Source organism: Crinia signifera, chromosome 1 (genome assembly GCF_055691185.1).
Source record: "Crinia signifera chromosome 1, ASM5569118v1, whole genome shotgun sequence".
NCBI lineage: Eukaryota > Metazoa > Chordata > Amphibia > Anura > Myobatrachidae > Crinia > Crinia signifera.
In genome coordinates, this window is record NC_139217.1 from 150,304,476 (window position 1) to 150,331,132 (window position 26,657).

Below are 26,657 nucleotides of genomic sequence, written 5' to 3' on the forward strand. Positions count from 1 at the left end.
GTAACCCAGGCTGTGGTGCTGGCACTGAGCAGCAACAGTCTCCTTCTCTCTCCCTGCAAGTGTTTCACGATGATTGCACTGATAAATTCCCCTTGCTCCTCTATCTGTCCACTTGCCGATGTAAAAAATGTGCCCACCTTCCCAGTCTGCCATTCATACAGTAGTTCTTTATGTATAACATTGGGTAACGGCATGACAAGTGAAAATGCTTAACAAAAATGGCTCCACATTAACCTTAAACTCAGTAATAAGTTTAACAATACATTTAATCAAAGAAAAATCTGCCAACAATGTAATAGCAACAGGCAATTTTATATAAGGTAAATAAGTTATACAAGGTATAACAATCCGATTCAATATTACTTGTGGCTGATAAGATTTTCTACCAGGTTGTGAAAATAATGTGTAGGGCTACAACTGTCGCAAAATAAAATCATGAGAGATGTTTTAATATTATTAGTTTCTATAGCGCCACAAGGGTTCCGCATTAATGAGTAAAAAAAGAACGAATTGTAGTACAAGCAAATTTAGGACAAGTACATGGTAAACAAAGATAGCACATGAGGAGAGAGGGCCGTGCTCGTAAACTTACATTCTAAATATGTCCTGTGATCCATAGGGGCTGATTCTGTGTTGGGGAAAAAAGCAAAAACAAATTCTAAAAATCATGTAACTTTGCACCTGTTGGTTTGGGTCAAATACATTTTTCTTTCCATAAACACTGGACATCTTTATTTTTAGACTGCAATTGAGATTTGAGTTTGGACACGTCATCTAATCTAATCTTCTGGGTTTATAACCCGGAATCCTATCTGTACATACGTCAGCTGATGCGCGCTACATGGAACATTGGGAGGGATCCAGTGAACTTTGCAAAGAGGCCATGGGCTTCTATTTACCAACGCCATCTACAGGTTACATTGCTGACCAGATCCAAGCTCCAAAACTTATTAATTCTGGAATTAGGTGCATATTAGAAATATGGCATATGAGTTGAGGTTCTTATATTGCATTCACCTATACTGAGAGAAGTGTGTCCTGTGTAAGTCAACAATGACCGAGATACTGTACTGTAGAGTGCCATTCAATTTTTACTTTTTATCACATTTTTCTGCATCTTAGGGAGCATATACTTGTGTGGTCCATAGGCCTGGCACACAATTTCCAAATTGATGTTAATGACACAGTCACATCGTTGTGCGGGACAAAGCTATACATTACACCTATACTTGTATACTTGTAACTCAAAATGTTTAGAATTATTATATTGACTGAAGCAGTGGAAGTGGCGCTTCCACTGCTTCTCTCTATGGGCCTTATTTTGGTTCATTCTTTCTGACAAAATCCTTCTTAGATGGGCAAAACCATGTGCACTCAGGTGGGGCAGATGTAACATGTGCAGAGAGAATTAGATTTGGGTGGGGTTTTACTTCAAAGTGAGATCTATATTGCAGTGTAAAAATAAAGCAGTCAGTATTTTCCCTGCACAGAAACAAAATTACTCACCCAAATCTAATTCTCTCTGCACATGTTACATTTGCCCCCCTGCAGTGCACATGGTTTTGTCCATCTAAGAAGGATTTTGTCAGAGAGAATGAACCAAAATAAGGCCCTATATTCCAGTTTGCTCTGTTGCATGCCCCTAGGGTTACAACACAGGGCTCTAAACATTAGTTGTGGTGACACCAAAACGCCAGAAGCCCGCAGATAGATAATAATTATCAAATAATTCTATATATCGTATATTTTCTTCATATTTGTCTCTACTTTCTTTGTGCATATATTTTTAAATAAGCGCCTGAGTATCTTTGGTTGTATTCTTTATTACCGTATATACTCGAGTATAAGTCGACCCGAATATAAGCCGAGGCACCTAATTTTACAACAAAAACTGGGAAAACGTATTGACTAAAGCGGGACCCTCACTCGAGTATAAGCCGAGGGGGGCTTTTTCAGCATAAAAAAATGTTCTGAAAAATTAGGCTTATACTCGAGTATATATGGTATATTGACTACCTGCTGTATGAGATGACTTTGCAGGGCAATCTGAAAGATTTGGTTTGTTCATGGGCAGTGAGTAATTGAGTTTTCTGTGAAATTCTCTCACAATAATAATAGTGTTGTGGAAAGATTGCCGCTCTTGAAAGGAAGTGGCACAGATAGCACCGATGTATAAATATTGATACAAGAACAATAATTATAGAAGTGTGTTGTGTAACATTAGACTACACCTCTGAATGTCACAGGGAAAGGAAGTTTCCATTTAAGGAAAGTAGGGAGTCCGTTATTTGCTCTTAGAGCTAAACCACCAGTAGTGGTACTTTGTATATTTGCAGGTTATAGGAAGCAAATGAGTTGTCCATATCTACAGAATACAACGTGAAGAGTGTGTTGGTGGCATAGAGCAGTGGTTCTCAACTTCGGCCCTCAAGGACCCCCAACAGTGCATGTTTTCTATGTCTCCACACAGAATCACATGTGAAATCATTTGCTCCACCTGTGGATATTTAAAAATGTGTCAGTGTGTAATGAGTACACCTGTGCACCTGCTGGGTGACCTAGAAAACGTGAACTGTTGGGGGTACTTGCGGACACAGGTTGCGAACCACTGGCATAGAGCATTAGGACTGTGGTATAAACATTAGTCCTGGCAAGCATGTGATGCTCACCTCACATAGATGCCCATTGGGTGATCGATCCTATTGCATCATAGCCAGGCAGGGAGGTATATATATATATATATATATATATATATATATATATATATATATATATATATATATATATATATATATAGAGAGAGAGAGAGATCCACAAAGCCTGCACTCACACCTTCAATATAAAGTATGGGGTGGGGTGCCTTAATGGAACACAGGTACACCTGTGTCCATGTAAATATAGCACTGCTTTCTCACTTGTGAGTGGGAAAGAAAGCACTCTCCACAGAAATGGTTCAGTTTTAAAAGCTGAAAAACGATATGCAATAAACAATAGATAATGGAAGAAAAAACCTGCTGTTGGTTCAAATCTACCTCCAACGTTTCGGTCACCCCTGTGACCTTTGTCAAGGAGAATGAAAAAGCCAAGCAACCAGCGTCATCTGTGTCACAATAGTCAACGGGACAAACATCCATCTATGGATGTTTGTCCCGTTGACTATTGTGACATAGATGACGCTGGTTGCTTGGCTTTTTCATTCTCCTTGACAAAGGTCACAGGGGTGACCGAAACGTTGGAGGTAGATTTGAACCAACAGCAGGTTTTTTCTTCCATTATCTATTGTTTATTGCATATCGTTTTTCAGCTTTTAAAACTGAACCATTTCTGTGGAGAGTGCTTTCTTTCCCACTCACAAGTGAGAAAGCAGTGCTATATATATATATATATAATAGAAATTAGACCATTTTTATGATTTTCATAATGGCACCATATAAAATATTGTAGGGTTTTATCTATGCTTAAGCGGTTTTATAATTCAGTTATATTATCAAATAATAGCTAAGCCCACTCGAAGCAAAAGCATTTTAAGCTAAATCTGCTACCTTGTGATTGCCTCTGCGTTTCTGTATGTGTGAAACAAAAAGAGATGTAGTTTTACTTTCTGTCAGCAGATGGCAGTGTTTCGGTTACACACGGACACTAGACATGTCTTGTTTTATAGAGAGCAAAGAAAACAAAGTAAATAAATGGTACTTGTGTAATATCTAGGCGCCCTATTTTGTCATTGTATTGCATCGCATCGCATCACATTGCATGCAATATAGTGACATACAATTCATGCAATGCAATTTTTCATTGTAAAGACCAGATTTTTAATTGTATAGTCACCCATGGGTGATTTCATACCCCCCACTATCCAACCACACATGGAGTTGATTATATATAGTGTGGCAAACGCAGCGAGCCATCGAGCCCGAAGCATGGCGAGCGCAGTGAGCCCCGCGAGGGAACGCAGAATACATGTAAAGTAATCTGCGGCCCCTCGCGGGGCTCGCTGCGCTCGCCACGGATCGGGCTCGGTGGCTCGCTGCACTCGCCACACTATATAAAATCAACTCCATGCGTACTTGGATACTGGGGGTATGAAATAACCCATGGCTGACTATACAATAAAAAATTGGGTCTTTACAATGAAAAATTGCATCAAATTGCATCGCATCGCATGCCTTAAGTAGTGGCATGCAATGTAAAAATCGGGCGCCCAGATAATACACAAGTACCAAATAAACAAACTAAAGTTGAGGATTAAAAGCAGCATTGCTTACTAAGAAAATTAATGATAAGTTGTTCAATGCTGGGTGCCATATTTCTGTTTTTGTCTCCTACACATTATGAATAAATAAAATAAACCTATTTTCTTTTTGAAAATACATTTTTATTGAAAGATTTTAACATAATAAATCAAATGGATCCGAAAGAAACGGATCACAGAAAAAAACTGTAAAGAAGAATTTACATGTAGTCCTGTGTAAACAGCGAAGGGTCATAAGACACAGCATTCACCGATAGCAAATACACATTGAAAGGATCAGCATCAAGCAGATAAATAAATGTTTGTTGAAATAAATTACCAGGACACAAAAATAAACATATATAAAAGATTTAGGTAGAAAGCAAAAGACAGAAAATAAAGAGAGTGCAGAAGGAGATGAAAGAAAGAGGACAGGGAAAAAGAAAGATAAAGTGGGTCTCTCCTCCAGTCAGCACGCAGAAAAACAAATAGCAATAGTAGTATAATCGTATAATGGTCTTCTTACCAATTATCTCAGAGCTTTATAGTGATCTGAGGCCTTGTAAGCCACCACAGATACCAAGTGGTGGTGACAGTATTCCTTTTCAGGGACAGTGTGGATGCAAGATCGTCCAAAGCCATATACTGATCTAGACAGGAGCACCATTCCAACATGGAGGGAACTACTACAGATCTCCAATGCACCGGAATTACTGCTTTGGACTCAGGCACTCAGGATATGTAGTAATGTGTTCTTGAAATGGGATTGGGGTGATCTCAACAAATTCAGAAGCCAAAAACTAGGACTGAGGGGCAGGTCCTCATCAAGAATAATATTGGCCGTTTCAACTACTGCAACTTCCGCCAAAAAGGCTGAAGGTGTGGGCAATCCCACCAAATGTGCATGAGGGTGCCAACCGCTCCACCACATCGCCAGCAGGAGTTAGGCACTCCTGTGTAAATATTAGCAAGCAGGTCAGGGCAACGATACCAACAAGTCAAGACTTTGTAGTGCGTCTCTTGGTTGATGAGGAAAAGACGTTACTGAATATCTCTTCCCAGTCATCCTCCTCAGCTAACAAATCCTCAAACTCTAATTCCAATCGATCATAAAGTTAGGTTTCAAAGAGAATCTATTAATAATTTATAGATTGTAGATCCGGGTAGGTCTGAGAGAGGCACACATTTTCAAATATAGTAGTTGTACGTCTACCATCTGCAGGAGGGCGCAATCTCTGTAGAAAGTGTTTAATCTGGAGATATCTCCAAACTTCTTTATTGAGCAGGCCCCAAGAGGTGTGAGCATCTGGGAAACTTAATATGCCTGATGCATCAAACAACTGATTCATTCTCAAGATATTTTTTATGCCAAAGCATAAATGCAATTGGCACAATACTTGGAGGAAATAAAGGGTTCCCGGATATTGGCATAAGAGGAGAATAGGAGAGATATATGGTTGGGTGCATAATTGACACCAATTAGCAAAGGTAGGGCCCACAAGTGGGTGGGAAACACATGGAATGTTAGGGAGCCAAGGCGAATCAGAGTGTAGGTAAGGGAGTGAAGCTAACTCAATATCAACCCACTGTTTCCTATCAAGTGTGCGAGTCCATTCCACAGTTCTTGTAAGAAGCGCAGCATGGTAATATGAAAAAAAATGTGGTGGCTGGGTTCCCCCCTGATGTTTCCTCCTATAGAGGATATCATGTTTAAACCCGGGTTTGTGATCATATATAGTCTCTGACCATTCACTGTAAGGTAATAAACCATGAGCGAGGGACGGAAATGGGTACAGTTTAAAGGAGGTAGAAGACTCTAGGTAATATGTTCATGTTGACTACTCCTATTCTGCCAATCGAATATAACCCTATTTTGTGTTCTACACAAAGCTTTTTTGTCTTTGCAATTTCCCTGTTTATATTTCTATAAACATGCAATAATAGATAAGTATTTTAGGTACATTATAATTATATTGTAATTACTGTTTATTACTACAGTAATTAAACGGGTGCTTCCACATGGAGGAGGTATATGAGCTGTGCAGTGACTAGATACTGTATGGGTGTCACACACCCAAGCCTGAAGAACAACATGCTGCTCTTCTGATGTGTCTCCTTCTCCCACCCTAGAGCTAGAGATTTGGGCACCCTGTTTTTCCAGATGTTTTTCAACGAAAGTGTCCTCTGCCACTAGTGGCAGATTATTTTCAGGATCTTAAATCTCCACATCCCTTTACCCAGAGGCGTAACTAGACATTCATAGGCCCCAAAGCAAAAGTTTGTATGGGCCCCCTATTTAGCAACTGTTGGTAATAAATGAATATAGCACATATACCTTAGACTGTAAAGATGGGCCCCCTTCAGCTCTGGGCCCCATAGCAGTTGCACCCCTTGCACCAATGGTAGTTACGCCTTTGCCTTTACCCATACACTGTCCTCCTCATTTAGGTTGTTCAGACGGGCAGTGGAGGTGTCACCTATAGCAACCAATCAGATCCTGTTTCTCATATTCTAGAAAGCAATAGATACTGATAGGTGGAATATAACTGGTTGTTATGGGCATCACCACCAATTAGGGTTTTACTGCTATGTCATAATGAAGTCATTTTGGAACATAAAACTTTTTGTACCATGTGATTTGTTATATAGGGGTAGATGTATGAAGCAGTGATAAGGAAGGAGACGTGAGCCAGAGGAGAAGTGGCTCATGGCAACCAATCAGCACTGAAGTAACATTTATAATTTGTATAATATAAAATTATACAGAGCAGCTGATTGGTTGCCATGGGCCACTTCTCCTCTCACATTCTTCTCCTCTTTTATCACTGATTCATACATCTACCCCTCAAGTACATGAGACCAATTACATAGATTTTGGATAATTTGGAAAGTAAAAGCCAAACGTTAGGCAGAACTTGTATATTCAGATAATTAACGATTCAACTAACTTATATAAATAAAAGTAAAACCGTAATTGAATTAATAAAACTAAAACCCTATTTGATATTTGTAGCAAATGGGATCTGCAAGGTTGCAGCATATCATATAGGGCCGCTATATGTACTAAACTTGAAAAGGGATAAAATGGAGATTGATAAACCACCAACCAATCAGCTCTGAACTGCCATGTTACAGGCTGTGTTTGAAAAAGGACAAGTAGGAGATGATTGGCTGGTTGTTTTTCACTCTCCACTTTATCACTTTTTGCAGCTTATTACATCTTGCCCATACTGTATTTAGTGTTACAATAAATCTTGTGCTTGTCTTCCTGCTGTTGATAACATAACATTAGTTGCTACAATTCTCTTACAGGATACCTTAAAATCTTCTTAGTACTTACTTTTCAAATGGGTGTTGGTTGTTAGGTCTACAGCAGCTAGGTCGACAAGCATTGGGTCATCAGGCAGCAAGGTCGACATGGGTCTAGATCGACATGGGTCAAGGTCGACATGTGTCTAGGTCAACAGGACATTAGGTCGACACAATCATTAGGTCGACATGGGCAAGGTCGACAGTCAAAAGGTTGACATGGGGTTTTTCACATTTTTTTTACCCGAATGTCGACATGGACACAGTGTGAAGAGCACCGCATACGCTCGGCACACTATTTTATTCTCCGACCACGCCCTAGTGGATGGTAGGGCATGAAATACCGCATGCCGGCACATGTCGGCTCAAAAAACAGTGAAAAACCTCATGTCGACCTTTTGACTGTTGACCTAGCCCATGTCAACCTAATGACCTCTCGACCTAGACCCATGTTGACCTAGACACATGTCGACCTTGACCCATGTCGACCTAAACCCATGTCAACCTTGCTGCCTGTTGACCTAGTGGTGTCGACTCAATGCTTGTCGACCTAGTTGGTGTAGACCTAATGACCGTATCCCTTTCAAACTTAGTAAAATGACAACCATAATATATAAATATGCATATTCACATATATAGTTACACATCTTCTGTAACTCATCAATGTGCCCTGGGACATGTGGCTACAGTTAAAGGCTGTGACTAACATCAGGGTAGCCCTGGATGCCCAGCACCTTTATAAGTTGCATCTTGGTTAGCTGTACTAATCCTCATATGTCAGCTTTCTGTCATCCCGGCATCTCGGCATGTGACACAGAGCACACAAGTATTAAGGGTCTAGTGTAAGCCTCAGCTTCCTCTCTCATGTGTTTGTACGCCTGTGTGCTGGTGTACCTGTCATGTCTGCACCATGCCTGGATCTGCCCTGTAGAGAATCCATGGACCGCTACAAATTTTTGGGGGGCAAAATGGAATATCCTAATTGTTTATTTGAAACCTAAAAAGGAATTCATGTTTTCTGCTGGGATTATGCTTTTGTTACACCTGTCAGCACTAATGCTCTAGGATTGTAGCTGCACTGGCCATCTTAATCACAAGGCAGTCTAAGTGGACTTACCTAAAGGGGTTTTCGGAGACCAGAAAAAGGAGAAGGCCTGTTCAGATAATATGAGCGTGGGTGCCCATGCCAACTTGCGTAATAGTAGGGGCTTGTCAGGCAGCTCACTCAAGGAAAGGTCTGAGCACTCTTTCTTTCTCTATTACTACTACAGGATGGAAGATGAGGCGGTGCTGGACCGAGGGGCTTCGTTCCTGAAGCATGTGTGTGACGAAGAGGAGGTGGAAGGTAAGCACCAGTATATGCTGTCTCCTGGTATTCTATACACATAACTGTATAATTTATCACATACTGTATGTATCTCCCTCTATATACATATTAAGGGTTGTATTTTAATGTGATATTTCTTTTTTGCATGAGAATTCCCCAATGCTGACTGAACTGTATATTCCAAATGTAAATATATATAGCTTGAAAAAGGTCGATTAAATAGACCGAAACGTCGCTTGACATTACTGTCTCCTGTCTTCGTTATCTGACCAAGTCCTGTGAGTGCCCCCACAACACCCTTGGCTATATATATATATATATATATATATATATATATATATATATATATATGTGTATATTTGTGTGTGGGTATAGTGGCAGATGTACACATAGGGCCTGATTCGGACCTGTGCAATAGGTAAACACGCCTGCCCGAACGCCCGAACACCAGCCCCCCTGCCTCACTAGCATGCGAGGGGGTGTGTCCGCACGAGCAAGAAATCATTCGCTGACCATGAAATGATTAATTTCCCGCAGATAAAAATCAGTCTAGATTGACTTTTATCTTTGCCGGAGATGGCCGAATTCGGGCTGGGCGCTGATGTCAAGCGTGTGCATTGGAACGTCCAGTGTTTTAATGGGCACACCTATAAAATTCTGGCCATTGCCCTGCTCCAGCCCCATTCCGCCCCCATTCCGCCCACTAAGGACAAGTGTGAAACTCGCCGAAATCCTTTGCTTCCGGGGTTTGTGCATGCGGACACCCCAAACACTGGGGATGAATTCGGCCCAATCCAAATGAGTCTGAATCGGCTCCTTCGTTTATTGATATCACTCAGGTGCATGAAAGTGATTTCCCTTACGGAATGGATATATACAGTAACACTGCTGCTAACTTTAATTGGGGTCAGGTTAACCTATATGAATGAAAAAACCCACAAACAACACATTTTAATGTGAAAAAGTTGATGGGACAAGATTCACTACCTTATCATTTGACTAACATATTCCACTACCAAATAATATTGCACCTTCTGGACTAGAAAATGTATATACAGTATAATGAGAATAATAAAAATATATATTTTACTTTATATCAATTCTAAAGCTTTGACCCGCAAAGACACATAACTTTATACCAGGGCATTGGATCTGTGTTATCCACTCCAAAATCAGTGTAAGCCAATGAAAATAAAGAATATAACTCCTGCAACTTATTCCTTGTAAGCTTACTGAGCGTAAAAACGGAAACAAACACTTACAGTATTCCAAAGCTGTAAGAAAATACTAAGAGTAGATTCCTGTAAAGTAATATTTTAATTACCATGACAAAATCGTTATTTTTCCTTTAAGGAAGGTTATATGCCTTAGTAAATCCACCCCCCACCCATTGGTGTTTGAAGCACCGTTCCTACTAGCTGGCACAGTACATGCATAGTTCAAACTATTATTTTCATAATATGTGCATTTATGACATTGATATATTTTTGTGGTAGGTATATAAGTAGATAGCAACCTTTTCTTCTAATCCATAAAACACTAAACTGTAAGAGCTGGAAATAATGCCAACAAGTGACTCTGGCCGGTTGTCTGAGTTTTATATTCTTCATCGGAACCTGCAGAATATTTGCTCTAAGCTGAGAGATGTTACAGTGACTGTTCATGCTGCATTCTGCAGACTGGATAATGGCCAAGAGAATTTTCTTAAGAAAGATAAAATAGGAGATTTACTGTTCAACACATGAACGATCTGGAAAAAGCTGTCTATTTTGAGCCTGTACTTAATTCTTCTCATGTTGTTGGCGTTGATTAAAAATAGCATGCACGTGCATGCGCGTACACACGCAACTAATGCTCACACTATGTAATTATACAATGGGTTTTTTTTTTGCAAAATGTTTTATTGGCAGGCACAGTTTTGTACATGGGCAGCTCTGACAACTACTGTATGTCACTTGTAGAGGCCAGGAGATTTATTATTGGTCATATACTGAATATTTGATTTTATATGATCAAAGTTCAGTCTGCTTTTTCCACAACAGTTCTCTGTGCAATGCAAATCAGTAAAATAATGTATGATCAGATTGACCATATAGGCTATATATTCAGTAGAACTAGTTCCCCCATTAGACCTTATTGTGGTTGATTCGAAAGGCTGCGAATTTGCAGCCTTGCAAGTCCACCAGACGCCGCCCTGCGAATGACGATATGCACGCCCCCCTCACACGCCGCATTCGTATGCACAGGCTGTGAATGGATGTTTAACATAAACATCTATTTGCAGGCTAAGGGGGAACACCCACATCATTCGATGGTCACCGACCATCAAATGATGTGGAAGGCACACGCACATCTAAGGTTACTCTGTGGTAACCTTAGATTGGCGTGGGCATTCAGAAGGAAGTGGGCGAGCAGCTGATATCCAGTGATGCCAGCTGCCCGCCCCTTGGTGCCCATGTCACCGGGCGATTTCCATGGGAACGCCCATGAAACGCTGGATGCTCCCATGGGCGTAACTATACGCCGGCACTCCATGCCCCTGCCCGCAGCCTTGGGTGCATGCGCCCAGCGAACAGTCTGTTCACCGTGGCCACACGCACATGCGCAGAAATGGGGCTGCGCGTGCTCATATGCAAAACATCGGTCCCCGTGCAAACGTATGGTCTTGCGAACAGACCAGAATAACCCCATAATGTAGAGCCCATGTGTATTTAAAAGTAATTTGTTTGTGGGTATAAAAAAATTATATTGATTATTGATAATTACTACCCAATTTAAACAATAATATAGTTTACTGCCAATTAGGATACTAGTTCTTAACCATCTTTTAATGGGTATCCAGTCCCTGGGTTAAAAATGTCTAGGTTGACAGTGCTTATAAGTGCTTATAAATGTGTCAACCATGTACATGTTAGCTTGTGTCGACCTTCTGTCACTGTTGACCTAGGATATGTCGACCATCCTTATGTGTTGACCTAGTGACTGTCGACCTAGACATTGGGCCAGATGCACTAAGCTTCAAAATTGATAAAATGGAGAGTGAGAAACAGCCAGCCAATCAGCTCCTACCTGCTATGTCACAGACTGTGTTTGAAAAATGTCAGACAGGTGCTGATTGGTTGTTTATCACTCTCCATTTTATCACTTTTTGAAGCTCAGTGCATCTGGCCCATTGTCTGTCATCTATACCAGAACCCCTTTAATTTTACTATTTGTAAAAGTTCTTAATTACATATTAACTATATCTTTTGAAATAATATTCCCACTTCAGTGTCACAACCTTTCAGCTCTAGCAATGAGTAGACCTATGACTTACTGCATTTTGCAGTTTAGACACTGACTCAATTTTAGTCCTAGACCTCAACAGTAAATGACAGCCGAGTGATTTGGCAGTGGCACCTGTGAATGCACCGTACACAATAGTTCTTGGCAGTACAATGATTACATGCGGCAATCAATGAGAATGCTGCATGTCAACCAAAGTCATATTTGATTGACAGTCATAGGGCGGTATTCAATGAGGCTGATTCGCCAGGTTTTTATGGCGATTTTGTGCTGTAAGGCGAATTTCTGACTAAAACGGTGAATCACCCTATTCAATGACCAGATGGCGAATACATTTCAAGGTTTTTTTCGCCATGATTCACCGAGTAGCAATCGCTATCTTTTTATGGTGAAGTGGAAGGTGAACTTTTAAAATAAAGAGTTTTGTTTTTTACAATTGGTGTCAAAAAATCTGGAATTTTATTCTGAGGAGGGGCATGCTATTTTTATTCATGTGCTGTAAGCACATGAATATATATTTAATTTAAATTTTTTTTTTTTTTTTACACTGACCAGCCAGCAGGGGGCGCAGGAGCCGAGCCGCTCATTAGATATTCATATGTTCACTTCACCCGATCATTACATATTCATGATCAGGTATAGTGAATATGCCCGGTCCCCTGCTGGCACCCCCGGGGGGCAGCTTGTGCTGCCTGGCTCCCGGGGAGCCCACCTCCCCCCCACAAACGTTGTGGGGCAGGCAGGGAGACTTCCATCTCCCTGCCTGCCACCGTCCTCAGGCTCCCTGCGGCGTTCGCCGCAGGAGCTCATATTCGCCGGTCAGGGGCAGCGAGCCCCTGACTCGTTGAATACCGGAGCTGGCGAGGCTCCGGAACGCGGCGACCAGTGGCGAATGTGCAGCGAATCCTAAACAGGATTTGCTGCACGTCGCCGCTATTCACATTGAATACCGCCCATAGTGCATTTATGCACTTGGAATAAGAAATCCCTGTAATGTCACTTAACTTCAATACAGATGTTAAATGCACGGATAAGGGACTGTACATCGCAATTGCTATGGGGTGTACACACAAAGCTAATTTTGTTTTTTTTCTAAGCAATCCAAACAGATCGCTTTGAAAAGAGGCAAAAATTACCCTGTATGTGTGTGTGTATGGGCCTTAAAGGCAGGATGCCGCGATGGTAGCGCATATGTATTAACAACATAGCATCGCACTGCGGTGACAGAGGCCCCCCGCGATACCTGTAATGTGGTGTTCGGGGGGTCTCCGTCACCTCCCTGGGCGCCTCCTCCCCTCATGCAGGGGACAGCTAAGCAGGCTTTCCTGGCTCCTCCTCCTCCCCCCTGCAGCCGGAAGGATGTCCGGCTGCGTTGCTAGGGGGAGGAGGGGTTTAACTTCCGGGTCCAGGAGGACCTGCAGCAAGGTAAGCCAGAGGGAGGGGGAGAGGGGGGGTCAGTGGAGGCAGTGGGCGGCGATAAGAAGCTCATAGGCAAAGGTGGCGATACCCTGTTATGTGTTCATGCCGCGGCCAGACATTCATTTAGGAAATGCGGTAAAACCCCAGAAAACGGGGGTTTTACCGGATTTTTAGCCTCCGACGACCCCCCTCTCCTACCCCCTCTGGGCTTATCTATAAAACAGGTTACTTACCCCTGTTTTGTAGAACAGTCCCAGTCGCCACCCCAATACAGATTATTCCTGCCCATTGTAATATTAATTCCTATTGCAGGGATGTATCTCCCTGTACATCCGAAGATGGGTTCCACATTACCCAGTGTGAGAGACAATGTACTAATGTAATACATTTACACCAAACCCTGCGCAGGTGTGTTTAGTTATGTTTGCAGTATCTCATTGGCTACATTCACATTAATATGTATATATATATATATATATATATATATATATATGGTTGTGGGGGACGGCGGCACTCGCAAAATGAAGACACAGGAGACCACTTTCTCACAACGTTTCGGGGCTGTGTTGCCCCTTTATCAAGTGCAAAAAACCAACCGTTGGTTTTTTGCACTTGATAAAGGGGCAACACAGCCCCGAAACGTTGTGAGAAAGTGGTCTCCTGTGTCTTCATTTTGCGAGTGCCGCCGTCCCCCACAACCATACATCGGTGTCAGAAACACTGTCACATACTGGAGGGCACCGCATCATTGCTGAACTGTTTCGTTTTAAACCATCTGCTTGGAGTGCCGCCCCTACTACATTGCTATATATATATATATATATATATATATATATCCGATCAGGAGCCCGGCACTCGCTGTTTACTAGTGGAAACGTTCCTGGTGCCTTCCGTGCGGCGTGCACGACAGTCACTCCGATACACACACTGGATGCGGCGGCACTCAGTACAAATAATTCACCAAACAGACGCCTTTGGACGTCCAAAGGCGTCTGTTTGGTGAATTATTTGTACTGAGTGCCGCCGCATCCAGTGTGTGTATATATATATATATATATATATATATATATATATATATATATAAAATGTTAAACTTGTAGTAATTCATAGAAAGTCAGAAATCATAAACACACCTCCCCAAGTTTTTTACCTCTTGCTCAGTCATCTCGCCTTGTCAGTCCGACGGATTAAAGTGCTGTGTTTCAAATCAAGTCTGACAAGTCTTTTGCTACAGTGGAAAATTCACAATAGGGATAAGGGTGAATACATCTGTTTATAAGGTAGCTCATTGTGACTGGCATGCTTCCAGATTTTATTACGAACCCAGCATTGCAGTAAGTTTATCGTGCTAGCTTTGTATTGAGGAGCATCTGGCTGCATTGTAATGTTTGCTGTCTGTCAGTAGGAAGCAGGTTTGGAAGCAATGAGGTCAGAGACAGCTGTGAATCTATTATACACAATTACAGAAGCAGCGTCATAAAAAAGCGGGCTCAGGAGCAGGTTTTAAAGAAAATTTAATTATAAATCTGCTGAAAAGCTGTTTTTGTGTAACTTTATATTCCCCCTAACAAGTTATAGGTACTTTCAGCTTTTTCCACTTTTTATTTTAATAATTTACAGACTGTTCCCTACAGACTACAGCTGTTTGTTTAATAAAAAAAAAAAAGGAAACTTACATTCTTGAATGCCTCCCTCAGTTACATTTGTACCTTATGCTAATAAAGCTACAATTACTCTTAAAATGTGTCCAAGGAAGGCTTTCTCTGTCAGTCATATGTAAACTGCTCCTATGACATATGAACAATACGGAGGCAGCCATTTTGTAGGCTGAACCAAAATTCATGAGAATGGAGACAATTCATAGTTGCCAATTTTGCGTTGCTCTCCTCCAGGAGATTCTGAAGGTGAAAGTTTTAGTGACAACTGGTGGTGGGGTGGGGTGGGGGTGGGGGGTGGGGGGGGTTTCATGGCATCATTTAGGTGAACATAGGTGAACAGAGTTCTGTAATGATGTGTTTACGAAGGTTTCTCTAAGGTTTCTTTCATTTAATCTAGATAATTCCGATCACTTTGTAGCTAAATAAAAGTGATAGTGTTGTTGATTCAGGCCTGATATGAAAAAGTTACATGAATGTTTGCCTTTCCTATAGCAATATACTTGGAGTCATTCCAAGATGCTGTGTGACTGAACACACCTGATAATGTTGCAATTTTAAACTGAGTTCACTTAGTTACACTAACTCAGATTAATAGTTGTGACGTAGATTCTACGTCCTTACTACATTCATTGTTAAAAAAAAAAAAAAAAAAATCTGTTAGGAGCCCAATATAGATGTGTGTGTCTTCCATGGTGCTTAACAGTTATATTATAAACAATAATTTCATTTACTTTAGTTACACAATAAATTAGTCTATGGAGGTTGTCAGGGAAACCAGAGGCCACAACAAAAACAGGACAACCAACCTCCACCTATATTAAATGTCATGCCATGATTCAGTGGTTCTCAACTCCAGTCCTCAAGTATTGCCAGCAGGTCATGTTTTTTTAGGAGTTTTGTCTGTGGATTTACCTAATGTGCTTAATTAAAAACATCTAGAAAACATGACCTGATTGTGTTTTAGTTTATAACATTTTTTTTAAACTTACACCAACTTGAATGTTGCAAACTTTTGATTTCTTCCATACTGCAAATAGGGCATTCTTCTCTGCAGAAACCCCCCAATGTTAACTGAAGGGGTGTGGTATAGGGGTCCGACAGTCATTATCCCGACGTCGGGATCCCGACTGGCCGGACCCAGACAGCATGGTGAGCGCAACTAAACCCCTTGCGGGCTCGCTGCGCTCGCCACGCTGGTACCCCCACGAGGGAAAATAGCAGGTGGCCGTCAGTGTTTTGACATTCGGGATCCCGATGTTGGGTGAATGCCTGTCGGGATCCCGACTGTTGGGGCCCCGTCTGGCACCCAGCTGAAGCAACAGTGCAGCTTTTAGTGCATAGTGTTTGCCACTGCCAGTGTCAATGAGGGACAAACGTGCGTGCCTTCGGTTCTCAATAAAAAAAAAGTGGCAGCGATCTCACGGCAAGGGGGCATGGTCATGGCACTGCCCATGAGGCCACACCATAATTTCTAACGATAAGGGGGCATGGCCAGCTCTCTGTGAGCTGCTGGCATGTTTCCTGTCCCTCTCTTCCAGTTTTCCCCCCACTGCTGCCGTCGGGTGGGAAAGCTGGACAGTCCCAAAACCAAGACTGACTTGCCAAAATCTGTTGGGAGGTATGTACAAGACCTTTCCTTATTGTGCGTCTGTATTTGCAAGGGCCAGGACACTCTTTTTGATTGTCTTTAGATGCAGAAATACTGCTTGGTGAATCCTTAGATCCGGCTAAAGGCCACACTGTCAAAACTTCACAAGCCCCATGCTACTGTATGAGCAGATTCCTCATCAGAGTATGGCCTCCAATGTGAGTGATTAAGCACTTGAGTTCGCAACCAGTTCTGCAACACAGCCACAGAACTCCCAGAACAAGACAATATGACGGACCATTTTTGTGCATGTGAATAGCCACCCCCATTCACCATCTAGGAATGTGCAGCACAATTCCAAGACTAGATACAGTGCGGGTCAATCACAATTGCGACCTTTTAGTGACTGTGGGGTCTATGTACTAAAGAGAGATAAAGGGGGCCAAATAAAAGAGGCAAAGAAAATCCCTGTAAAATATAAATTCTTTGTAAATACTAAGGGAATTGGCTCTGCCTTCAGACTGCTAGCGCTATTAGCATGCGAGACTAGCAGTGCTGCACCTGGGTCACTAAGACTATGCAGTGTCCCAGGTGTTACTAAGAGGCGTGGTGTCTTATCCATCTATAGCTGCCAGTATCTTTTTCACCACTTAACTCTGTCTCTTTGGCCGACTGCAAATAAAGTTTTTATAAGAAAAAAAATGTCACTGCTGCAGTAGCTCAGTGGGAGATGGAGAGAGGTGAGTCAGTGCACTGCCTCCTCCCTGCTGCCTGACAACGCTGAGGGGGGCGATTCAGAATCAGGCTCTAAGGCTTGGGTCACACATTACATTTAGCCAGATGCAGTCGAACAGGACCTGTTTGGCAGGATACACTTTCTTGTGATCATACATTGTGTTTTATCAGGATACCGTTTTTGGCAGAAAAAATAAGTGGGTACCAGCATCGGGCTCTTGGAGCCGGCCCTGGTTCCCAAAATACAGGAGACAAAATGAGTAGGGGGTCCCTATTACTTTAGTAACCAGCAACAGTCTCATGGAACCGGCCCTGCTTTCCAAAATATGGGGATGGAATGAGTGGGGCTCCACTATATTTCAGGAACCAGCAGCGGGGTGTAATGCCATAGCCAGGGGACACACTTGACGGGGTCCCATGGCCAAAGCATTACCCACTCTAACTAGTCAGTCCAGGCCGGGAGTTCTTGGGGAAATGAGGACTCCCAAAAATAAAGGGGTCCCTCTCTCCAGGACACCCCAGGCCTGGGCAGTGGGTGCAGGATTGATAGCTTGTGTTTTAAGTAATATTGTACTTTACAGTGGGAGCTATGGCCCTCCTGCAAAGGCAATATTAAAATAATCACATAACACCTTTTGTTTTATTATTTATCTGCGCCTTCACCTTTGGCCTTTTAGCTCTTTTGCATGGCTGCCACCTCCCCAGGTCTTCATTCTGCATTAAAATGTATGTGTTCACCTTGAAATCTGGTAAACCCACCGTCTGGCGGTTGCGGCCCTTCCGCATATATGTGGGCGACTGCATAGGAGGCTATGTACACTAATACGCTAAGTGTGGCCCCAGCCTAAGGGGTTCATTTACTATAGCTTCTAAAAATGAAAAGAGGTGATGTTGTATTAGCCCCGAGCCCAGGGTCCCATATAAACTGACTGTGACTGAGTAAAGGAAAGCATAATCCCCGATAAGCAGCCGACCGGGTCCCACCAGGACTTAAGGCCCATACACACTGGGCGACTCTGAGCTGAAAGCCGCTCAGTTTTGTCTTTTGAGCTGCTTTTAGCTCAAAAGCTGCTCAGTGTGTACAGGGCAACGGTCAGCACTGATGCATTCTCCTGCATTATCGCTGGCCCCGCTGTAATACCAGCAGATGAGAGACAGTGTGGATGGCTTTCCATAGCGTCCTGCTATAAAAAGTCGTCCACCCCCGAGAAATCACTAAAACGGACAAAAATTGCTTGGTGTGTATGCACAGAACTATTTTCAGCCCAGCAATTTTCCCCATCATCGTTATTCATACACACTGAGCAAAATCGCCCAGTGTGTATAGACCTTTACCCAGAACCCCATGTGTTTTTGCCTAATCGCAGGTCAATATTTCCGCCAATAACATCAGATGCTAGTTGGATACTGTGATAATGACCATCGGTGATATCAGGCCAAAACACAGCTTTGAAACATTTTTCAAACACACGGCTGTTAGAATCTGATTTGCTGGTTCTTTATCTCTCTCCACTTTATCTCTCTCTAATGCTTAGTAAATAGGTATCACAGTCTGCTGACCGCTTTCATTACCGTGAAACTGTTCTTCCTTTTTTCTCTTTTTAAATAGTACCAGTGCGCTATTGGTCCTCTGTGCCCCCCCCCACAATCACACATTGTCTCACAATAGAACTCAACTGACTATAGATGTAGCCATGCCGATAGTTGCTGTAGTATCGCCATCCAAGTCTCCTTGTCATCCATAAGAATGGCCCGTTTAGACGCACTATATCTTCAGAAGGATATAAATACTTTGGAGAGTGTACAAAGAAGGGCAACTAAAATGGTGCATGGCCTACATCACAAAACTTACCTGGATAGACTAAAAGATCTAAACATGTATAGTTTGGAGCAGAGAAGGGAAAGGGGGGACATGATCGAAATCTTCAAATATATCAAGGGTTTTTAACATAGTACAGGAGGGAAATTTTCTTCAAAAGAAAAGAAGTAATAAAACACGAGGACATGCACTGAAACTGGAGGGAGGTAGGTTCAGGGGAAATGTTAGAAAGAATTTCTTCACAGAAAGGGTAGTGGATAAGTGGAATAGCCTCCCATCAGAGGTGGTAGAGGCTAAGACAGTAGAACAATTTAAACATGCTTGGGATAGGCATATGAATATCCTTACAAAGAAATAAGGATTAAAAAGGGTTGAGTTTACATGAAGGGTAAAAAAAGGGGAAGACTAGATGGGCCAAATGGTTCTTATCTGCCGTCAAATTCTATGTTTCTATGTTTCTATGGCGTACTATGGCGTAAAGTGATCCAAAGTATGTAATTACACTGCTTCACCACTGGGTGGCGATTGCTACACTAATGAAAACTATAGTACATTCCTGAATAGCCATCGATGGATATGGCACTACAGAGTTCTATGTAAATGTACACTACGGGTCATGTACTATACGTACTGTACTAAGGCCTGTATGTTTGTACCTTGCTACAGAGCAAAGTGCTTGAGCCTAATCAGCCTAATGAATAATATGGCCTTGCCTACGTATCGGAAAATATTGCACATACAGTAAGTGTCCACAGTTCATGTTTCCCAGAATGCCACTGGTACAAATTAAGCCATGTCAGTAAGATGGAGCCAGGAATTACTAATTGCTTTGACATGAATTATGTCTTTAGATCTCTGTATTTCTTTCTGCCAGTAATACAAATACAAATGGGATATTTTCCATTGTTTGTGTTCATCTATGAGCCTTGTAGTAATATTTTCTTGGTTGCTAGTAGCTATACAGAAAATAAGCTGGCAAACTTCCCATAGTTACTGTTTTGTTTCTTGTTAATTGAGTCGCAGAGCTTGGCAGAAAGAGTTCGTTTGCAAGATGCAGATAACTAGATAATTACCAGGCGATTAAACAGCACTTACTTTCTGCCTGGTAATCCACGTATAATAGACCTTAATTGCTGAACAGTTATGTGACTTCTGTGGGTCCAGTAATGCTGAACGCTCAGGGAGACAATATTGCCACTTGAGCCTCTGTTCATGGGGTAGGTTACTAAACTGTAGGTTTATAAAAAGAATATGTTGCCCATAGCAACCAGTCAGATTCTAGAAATGATCTTCTAGAAGGTGCTAAATAAATTATATGTAGAACATGATTAAAGATGTTGCTACGGGCATCATGTCCACTTCTATAAACCCGCACTTTAGTAAATATACCACCATGCATCCAACAGTGATGCAGTGTGATGGAGGGAGCTGCCTGTAACAGCTCCCTCTACATAGGCGTGCGCACATTGAGGGGTGCACAGGCACCCCCTAATGCTGTGCCCACCCTTATGAACACCTCCCTGCCACTAGCAATACCAGCAATACCTTTTACCGAAGACTTTTGCTTTTTAGAACGGTACTCCATTAGAAGAAGCGCTCATCAAACAGTTATGTGTATTTTGCATTGTTAATTGTACTAGACCATTGACATATCACTACATACCTGTGTCATCCATATCACTTCATACCTGCATCATCTATATCACTACATACCTGCGTCATCCATATATGTGTAATATCTGCGATTGATTGTATGCCTTAACTTAAGGCATACAATCAGATGCGATGGATGCGATTTTTCGGGAAAATTGCGTCGTTTGCATCCCATGCAACCTAATCGCATGCGATGCGATGAACGCAATATTTCCATAGGATTCAATGTTAAATGGTCCTGTTCATACCCCCACTATCCAAGTGGGCATACAGTTGATTTTATATAGTGTGGCGAGCGCAGCGAGACACCGAGCCCGAAGCGTGGCGAGCGCAGCGAGCCCCGCGATGGGACGCGGATTACTTAAAATGTATTCCACGTCCCCTCGCGGGGCTCGCAGCGCTCGCCACGCTTCGGGCTCGGTGGCTCGCCACACTATATAAAATCAACTCTGTGCCCACTTGGATAGTGGGGGTATGAACAGGACCATTTAACATTGAATCCTTTGGAAAAATCGCATTGATCGCATCGCATGCGATTTGGTTGCATGCGATGCGATCGACTTGATTTTTCTGACTCGATCAAAAAATCAGGCGCCCAAATATTACACAAGTACCCATATATGTTTATGATTTTATTTGCATGTACTGTTACACAGAGTAATTAGAAGATTAAAAGTGAAATAGGCAGGAGATTATGGTGTGGCTGAGAGACGTTTTATATTGTAGCGAGTGACACCCATTCAGCAGCAGCAGCACACATCTACAGCATGTGTGCTGTGCTGTATGTGTGGGCTGCTGCCGCCAGGGAGGGACGGAGAGGCCCCTCTAGCAAGCCCGGGCCCAGGTAATTATTACCCGCACCCCCCCTCTCGGTGGCCTTGAGGGTGTCTAACATATGCCTTAGAAAAGCAGCTTGAGGCAGCACTGCTATGGCCTTGTGTTGTTTATATCTGTTACAGCACATATCATTATTATAGTTTCTATCAGTATAATGGTACTTCTGTACTTTCACGGCGCCACTAGAAATCGCGGGCATCGCGGCAATTGAATGCACTAAAAATCGGGTGCGACGCGATGCCCGCGATGCCCGCGATTTCCCATAGGGACCAATGTTAAATTTCTCAATTGACCCGATTTTACTGTTCAATGCCTCAATTGACACGATTTTTCCATAGGAAACAATGTTAAATGGCCCACAGAGGCCAAATAGCCACCCTGAAGTGTGAAATGGCCCCCACAATTGTTAACGCCACCCCACGATCAACGTGAACCCGAAGCGTGGCGAGCGCAGCGGTACGCGTCCTCCGACCTTTTCATACCCCCACTATCCACGTCGGCGTGGAGTTGAGAATAGAATAGTGTGGCGAGCGCAGCGAGCCACCGTGCCCGAAGCGTGGCGAGCGCAGCGAGCCCCGCGAGGGGACGCGGATACCTTCACAGGTAAACGCGTCCCTTCGCGGGCTTCACAGGTATCCTCGTCCCCTCGCGGGGCTCGCTGCGCTCGCCACGCTTCGGGCTCGGTGGCTCGCTGCGCTCGCCACACTATTATATTCTCAACTCCACGCCGACGTGGATAGTGGGGGTATGAAAAGGTCGGAGGACGCGTACCGCCGCCCCTCGCGGGCTCGCTGCGCTCGCCACGCTTCGGGTTCACGTTGATCGTGGGGTGGCGTTAACAATTGTGGGGGCCATTTCACACTTCAGGGTGTCTATTTGGCCTCTGTGGGCCATTTAACATTGATTCCTATGGAAAAATCGTGTCAATTGAGGCATTGAACATAAAAATCGGGTCAATTGAGAAATTTAACATTGGTCCTATGGGAAATCGCGGGCATCGCGGGCATCGCGTCGCACCCGATTTTTTAGTGCATTCAATCCCCGCGATGACCGCGATATCTAATCTAGTGGCGCCGTGAAAGTAAAGAAGTACCAGTATAATCTATATATGCAGGATGAGTTCAGTCTGTAGAATGCGAAGTAGTACACACAGACAGGGCCCCGGACAAGTGTTTTTATGCATGGTAACTGTGAGGGTACGCTAGCTCCTGTTAGGTGCCCTTTGTAGATGTATATAAGGGTGTGTTGCTGCATTTTTTGGAAGTGTGGCCAGGGCCATTTTAATGTATAGGCACACTAGCAAACTGCTCAAGAACCCACAATTCTAGGGACTTTCATGCAGAGACAGGTGGTCACAGAAACACACACATCAGAGTGGTCAGGCAGCAATCACTACCTACTTACCAGATCTGAATGGCTGTAAGCATGCTGATTGGTGGTTTGCTGGAACTATCCACCATTCTGTGTGATGGCATCGACTGTATGAAAGCATTTGGAGAGATGGCGCAAGTAGGGGCATGTTTAGGATGTAATGATTAATTATTGCAAATGGATGTAAAGGGGCACCAGTACATTTCTTTTCTCATGGGCTACAATGCTCTTAAATTGGGTTTGGTTACACCTTCCTTTCTTGTCTGGCTCTTTCAGGGTACCTAGACAAAGATGATCACCCCTACATCTGGTGAAGTGCAGTTGTCAATAGAATATATTCTAAAATAAAATAATTAGTGGTATATATATTACATGTGAAAATCTTGAATCTGATGTGTGCACTGTAGAACAGTAATATCTATCTTGCTCAATAAAGTGACTAGAATGGATCAGTTTCTTGGAGCTAAGGCCTGTACTACTGCAACCCACCCAGTTATTTTTAGAGTGTATCAGTCACTGTGGAACAGAATATAAAGCTGAACAGACAATCAACAAACTAAGGGAGTGATTTTTTCTTTCTTTTGCAAAGTCACACTGGGTGTGATATATCGTCAACGATATGGACGATCTAGATTTCGTTGATGATATCGTGTATATATCGTCTAGTGTGTACAGTCAATACCATTAACGATGCACAAGTCCCTCCGTCATTAACGATCCCCCCCCCAATACTCTCTACACGGAGGTGTGTGTGTGGGGGGGGTGATGTCACTGACTGATATCATAAACTATAAAGGCCGGTGTGTATGGTCAATATCACTCTCCCATGGCACCGGTGCCTTGGGTTGATGGTCCAGGACCAATTCAAATAATTTATGGTCAATGTAACAGGCAAAACCAGAGCTGGTGGCTGACAATCATAACATATATGGAAAAACAAAAGCAAATCACATCCTTCTCCAGGTACCCCTTAGGATGACAATATATAAACACAATTGACTTACTTAATATTTGTTTCTAAATTTCACAATGAGAAATGTTTGGCCTGGAGGTGTCTTGAATTTATTTTTTATGCTGTAGGGTGCCGTGATTCAAAAAAGTTTGGGAACCACTGGCTTAGACAGTAAAACCTAACTAACACAGATTGAGTGATTTTCCAAAATAAAAACTATACCTTGTTCATAGGAAATTAAATCACACGTTTCTTTGGATTAGAAAGCCTATCTATTTTAAATCGAAAACCTGCACAGCTCATTTACAGAAAGTAAATATTTAGCATATACAGTAAGAAAATTGATTTTATTGAAGAGACTGCATTAAAATACTTACTATGAATAAGCCCCACTGATGTTCCTCTATATATGACTCTACGGGGCTGGCAAATGACTGCTGAGTTTTTAGGGCTCAATGCCAGACCTCCTACAGTAAGCTTTGGGAAACTCAGTGTAAATCTCTGGGTTAACAGCCATGTCATCCATGCTGCCAGCTCGGGAAAAGCAGTGCAGTGCTTTTTAGGTCACTGGCAGGGACGGTTAAACAAACAATTCCCACATGGGTGTGACAACAATAATATGTCAGGCAGTTCCTGTAGTATTGCTGCACATGAATTATGTGTACAATCAGCTAAAATCTGGAAATAGATAATATAATACCTCCCACACAGAATAATTGCACCAGATTAAATTTAGTATTTACGGAACATCTAGCATCATTGTAATGGAAATGATTGTATCTCAGTATTTATACTAGATCTAGATTACTCAAATACATTGTCATGTGACCTGCATGGAGATTGTGGAAGATACATGTTTTCCAGACATATTTATTTATTGGCAGTTATTTATATAGCACATACATATTCCGCAGCGCTTTACAGAGATTGGTTGAACATTCACATCAGTCCCTGCCCCAGTGGAGCTTACAATCTATATTCCACACGCACATACAGACATTCTAAGGTTAATTTTGTTCTTATAGAAGGGGACTAGCAAATAATTTCTCTTGACACTAGGGTACACATATGCTGACAAAATATGTTCACATGCCATCAAAAATGTGTAATGTAAAAGACCAGGGCTCTTTTTTCATCTTTGATCCACTGAGTTTCATTGACTACAGATTTAGGATTTAATTCATTTGTTAGTGTCATTTTTATTCTGAATGGCAGTAGAGAAAAAGCTTTGGAGATCTGTATCCGGCCCATTGTTCCGAATTAAGTGTTCTGGCTTATTGCTGGGTGCAGAATCTGACAGCAGAGAGCTGACTGGCCTCTTACAAGAATCACTATGGACAACTTCATAGTCAGTGTGACTCCAGAGTGTCTCTTCAACAATAAATGAAAAATGGTCCTCTTGGCGTAGGCACTCCCCAAGTATGTAAGCAGGAGGACAACCTTGCTACAAGGGGTGATCTGTATAGTAATCCACTCATTAGTTATATAACCAACATCTATAACCAACAGCCACTTTCAACTTATACCACACATACTGTTCCTGTTTATCTCTAGTAAACTGGAATAGAACACCTTCAATATTGAAGTGAATGCTCCTTTTCTTTTATCCTTTCTCTTTTCATGCAGCCTTCACATATAGCAATGTGTGCTGTGCAGAAATTATATTTATAAAGTTAAGAGAATCTTGGCTTCTATATTATTTGTTCAAAACAAATATAGATGGGGTTATCATATCTACTTGAACTGAACAACAGCAGGGGAGAGACTTTCTGCATTGCTTCCATGGGTCCCAGGACTTGGTCTGTGAGTGCAGATAAGTGTATGAGCAATGAATGAATAATTACATATACAGGTTGAGTATCCTTTATCCTAAATGCTCGGGACCACAAGCATTTTGGATAAGGGAATTTTCCGGATTTTGGCATATATTTTTTTCCCATAGTTACTGGGTCCCCTGGTGGCGCCCAAATGGTCCCCCAAGGTCCACCGTGTCCCCCGGCGTCCACGTTGGCCTTCAGGATCCTCTTCAGTGGCATCTCCGGTCCAAGGGGTGGATTGCGCAAGTGCGCTGGTGCACCGGTGACGTCATCGGCGTGCCCCCGCACAATGTACCCGTGGAACCGGATTTGCTGCTGAAGAGAATCCTGAAGGCCGCCGTGGACATTGGGGGATGAGGTAAGTATGAAAAAACCCACGGTTTTCGGAATATTTCATTTTTTGGAATACACGGATAAGATATCCGACCTGTATCACATTTGTGAAAGCTGTTACTGAGAGGAGCCATCTTCACACAAGCACAATCCAATAATTAAGGAGTTTATTTACTAAAATGGGAGTTTTATTGAAGATGGGATTTTTTTTCCATAGCAACCTATTAAAATCTACTTCTTATATATTTAGCACCTTCTAGAAGATAAACATTTTTACAACTAAAGACTTATGCTGGCCATACACTAGACCAGCTTTCATCCAA

At 42.4% G+C, this 26,657-nt stretch overlaps 1 protein-coding gene across 4 annotated transcripts in view; it reads left to right on the top strand.

The window, feature by feature from the left end:
* Positions 1-26,657, top strand: part of SLC4A4 (solute carrier family 4 member 4) — a 245,286-nt gene that overhangs the window by 33,290 nt on the left and 185,339 nt on the right. For all 4 annotated transcript variants that reach the window (XM_083174618.1, XM_083174619.1, XM_083174625.1 and 1 more), the window contains exon 2: positions 8,812-8,885. In XM_083174618.1, the coding sequence (XP_083030744.1) occupies positions 8,812-8,885 (74 nt within the window). The remainder of the gene's footprint in view (positions 1-8,811; positions 8,886-26,657) is intronic.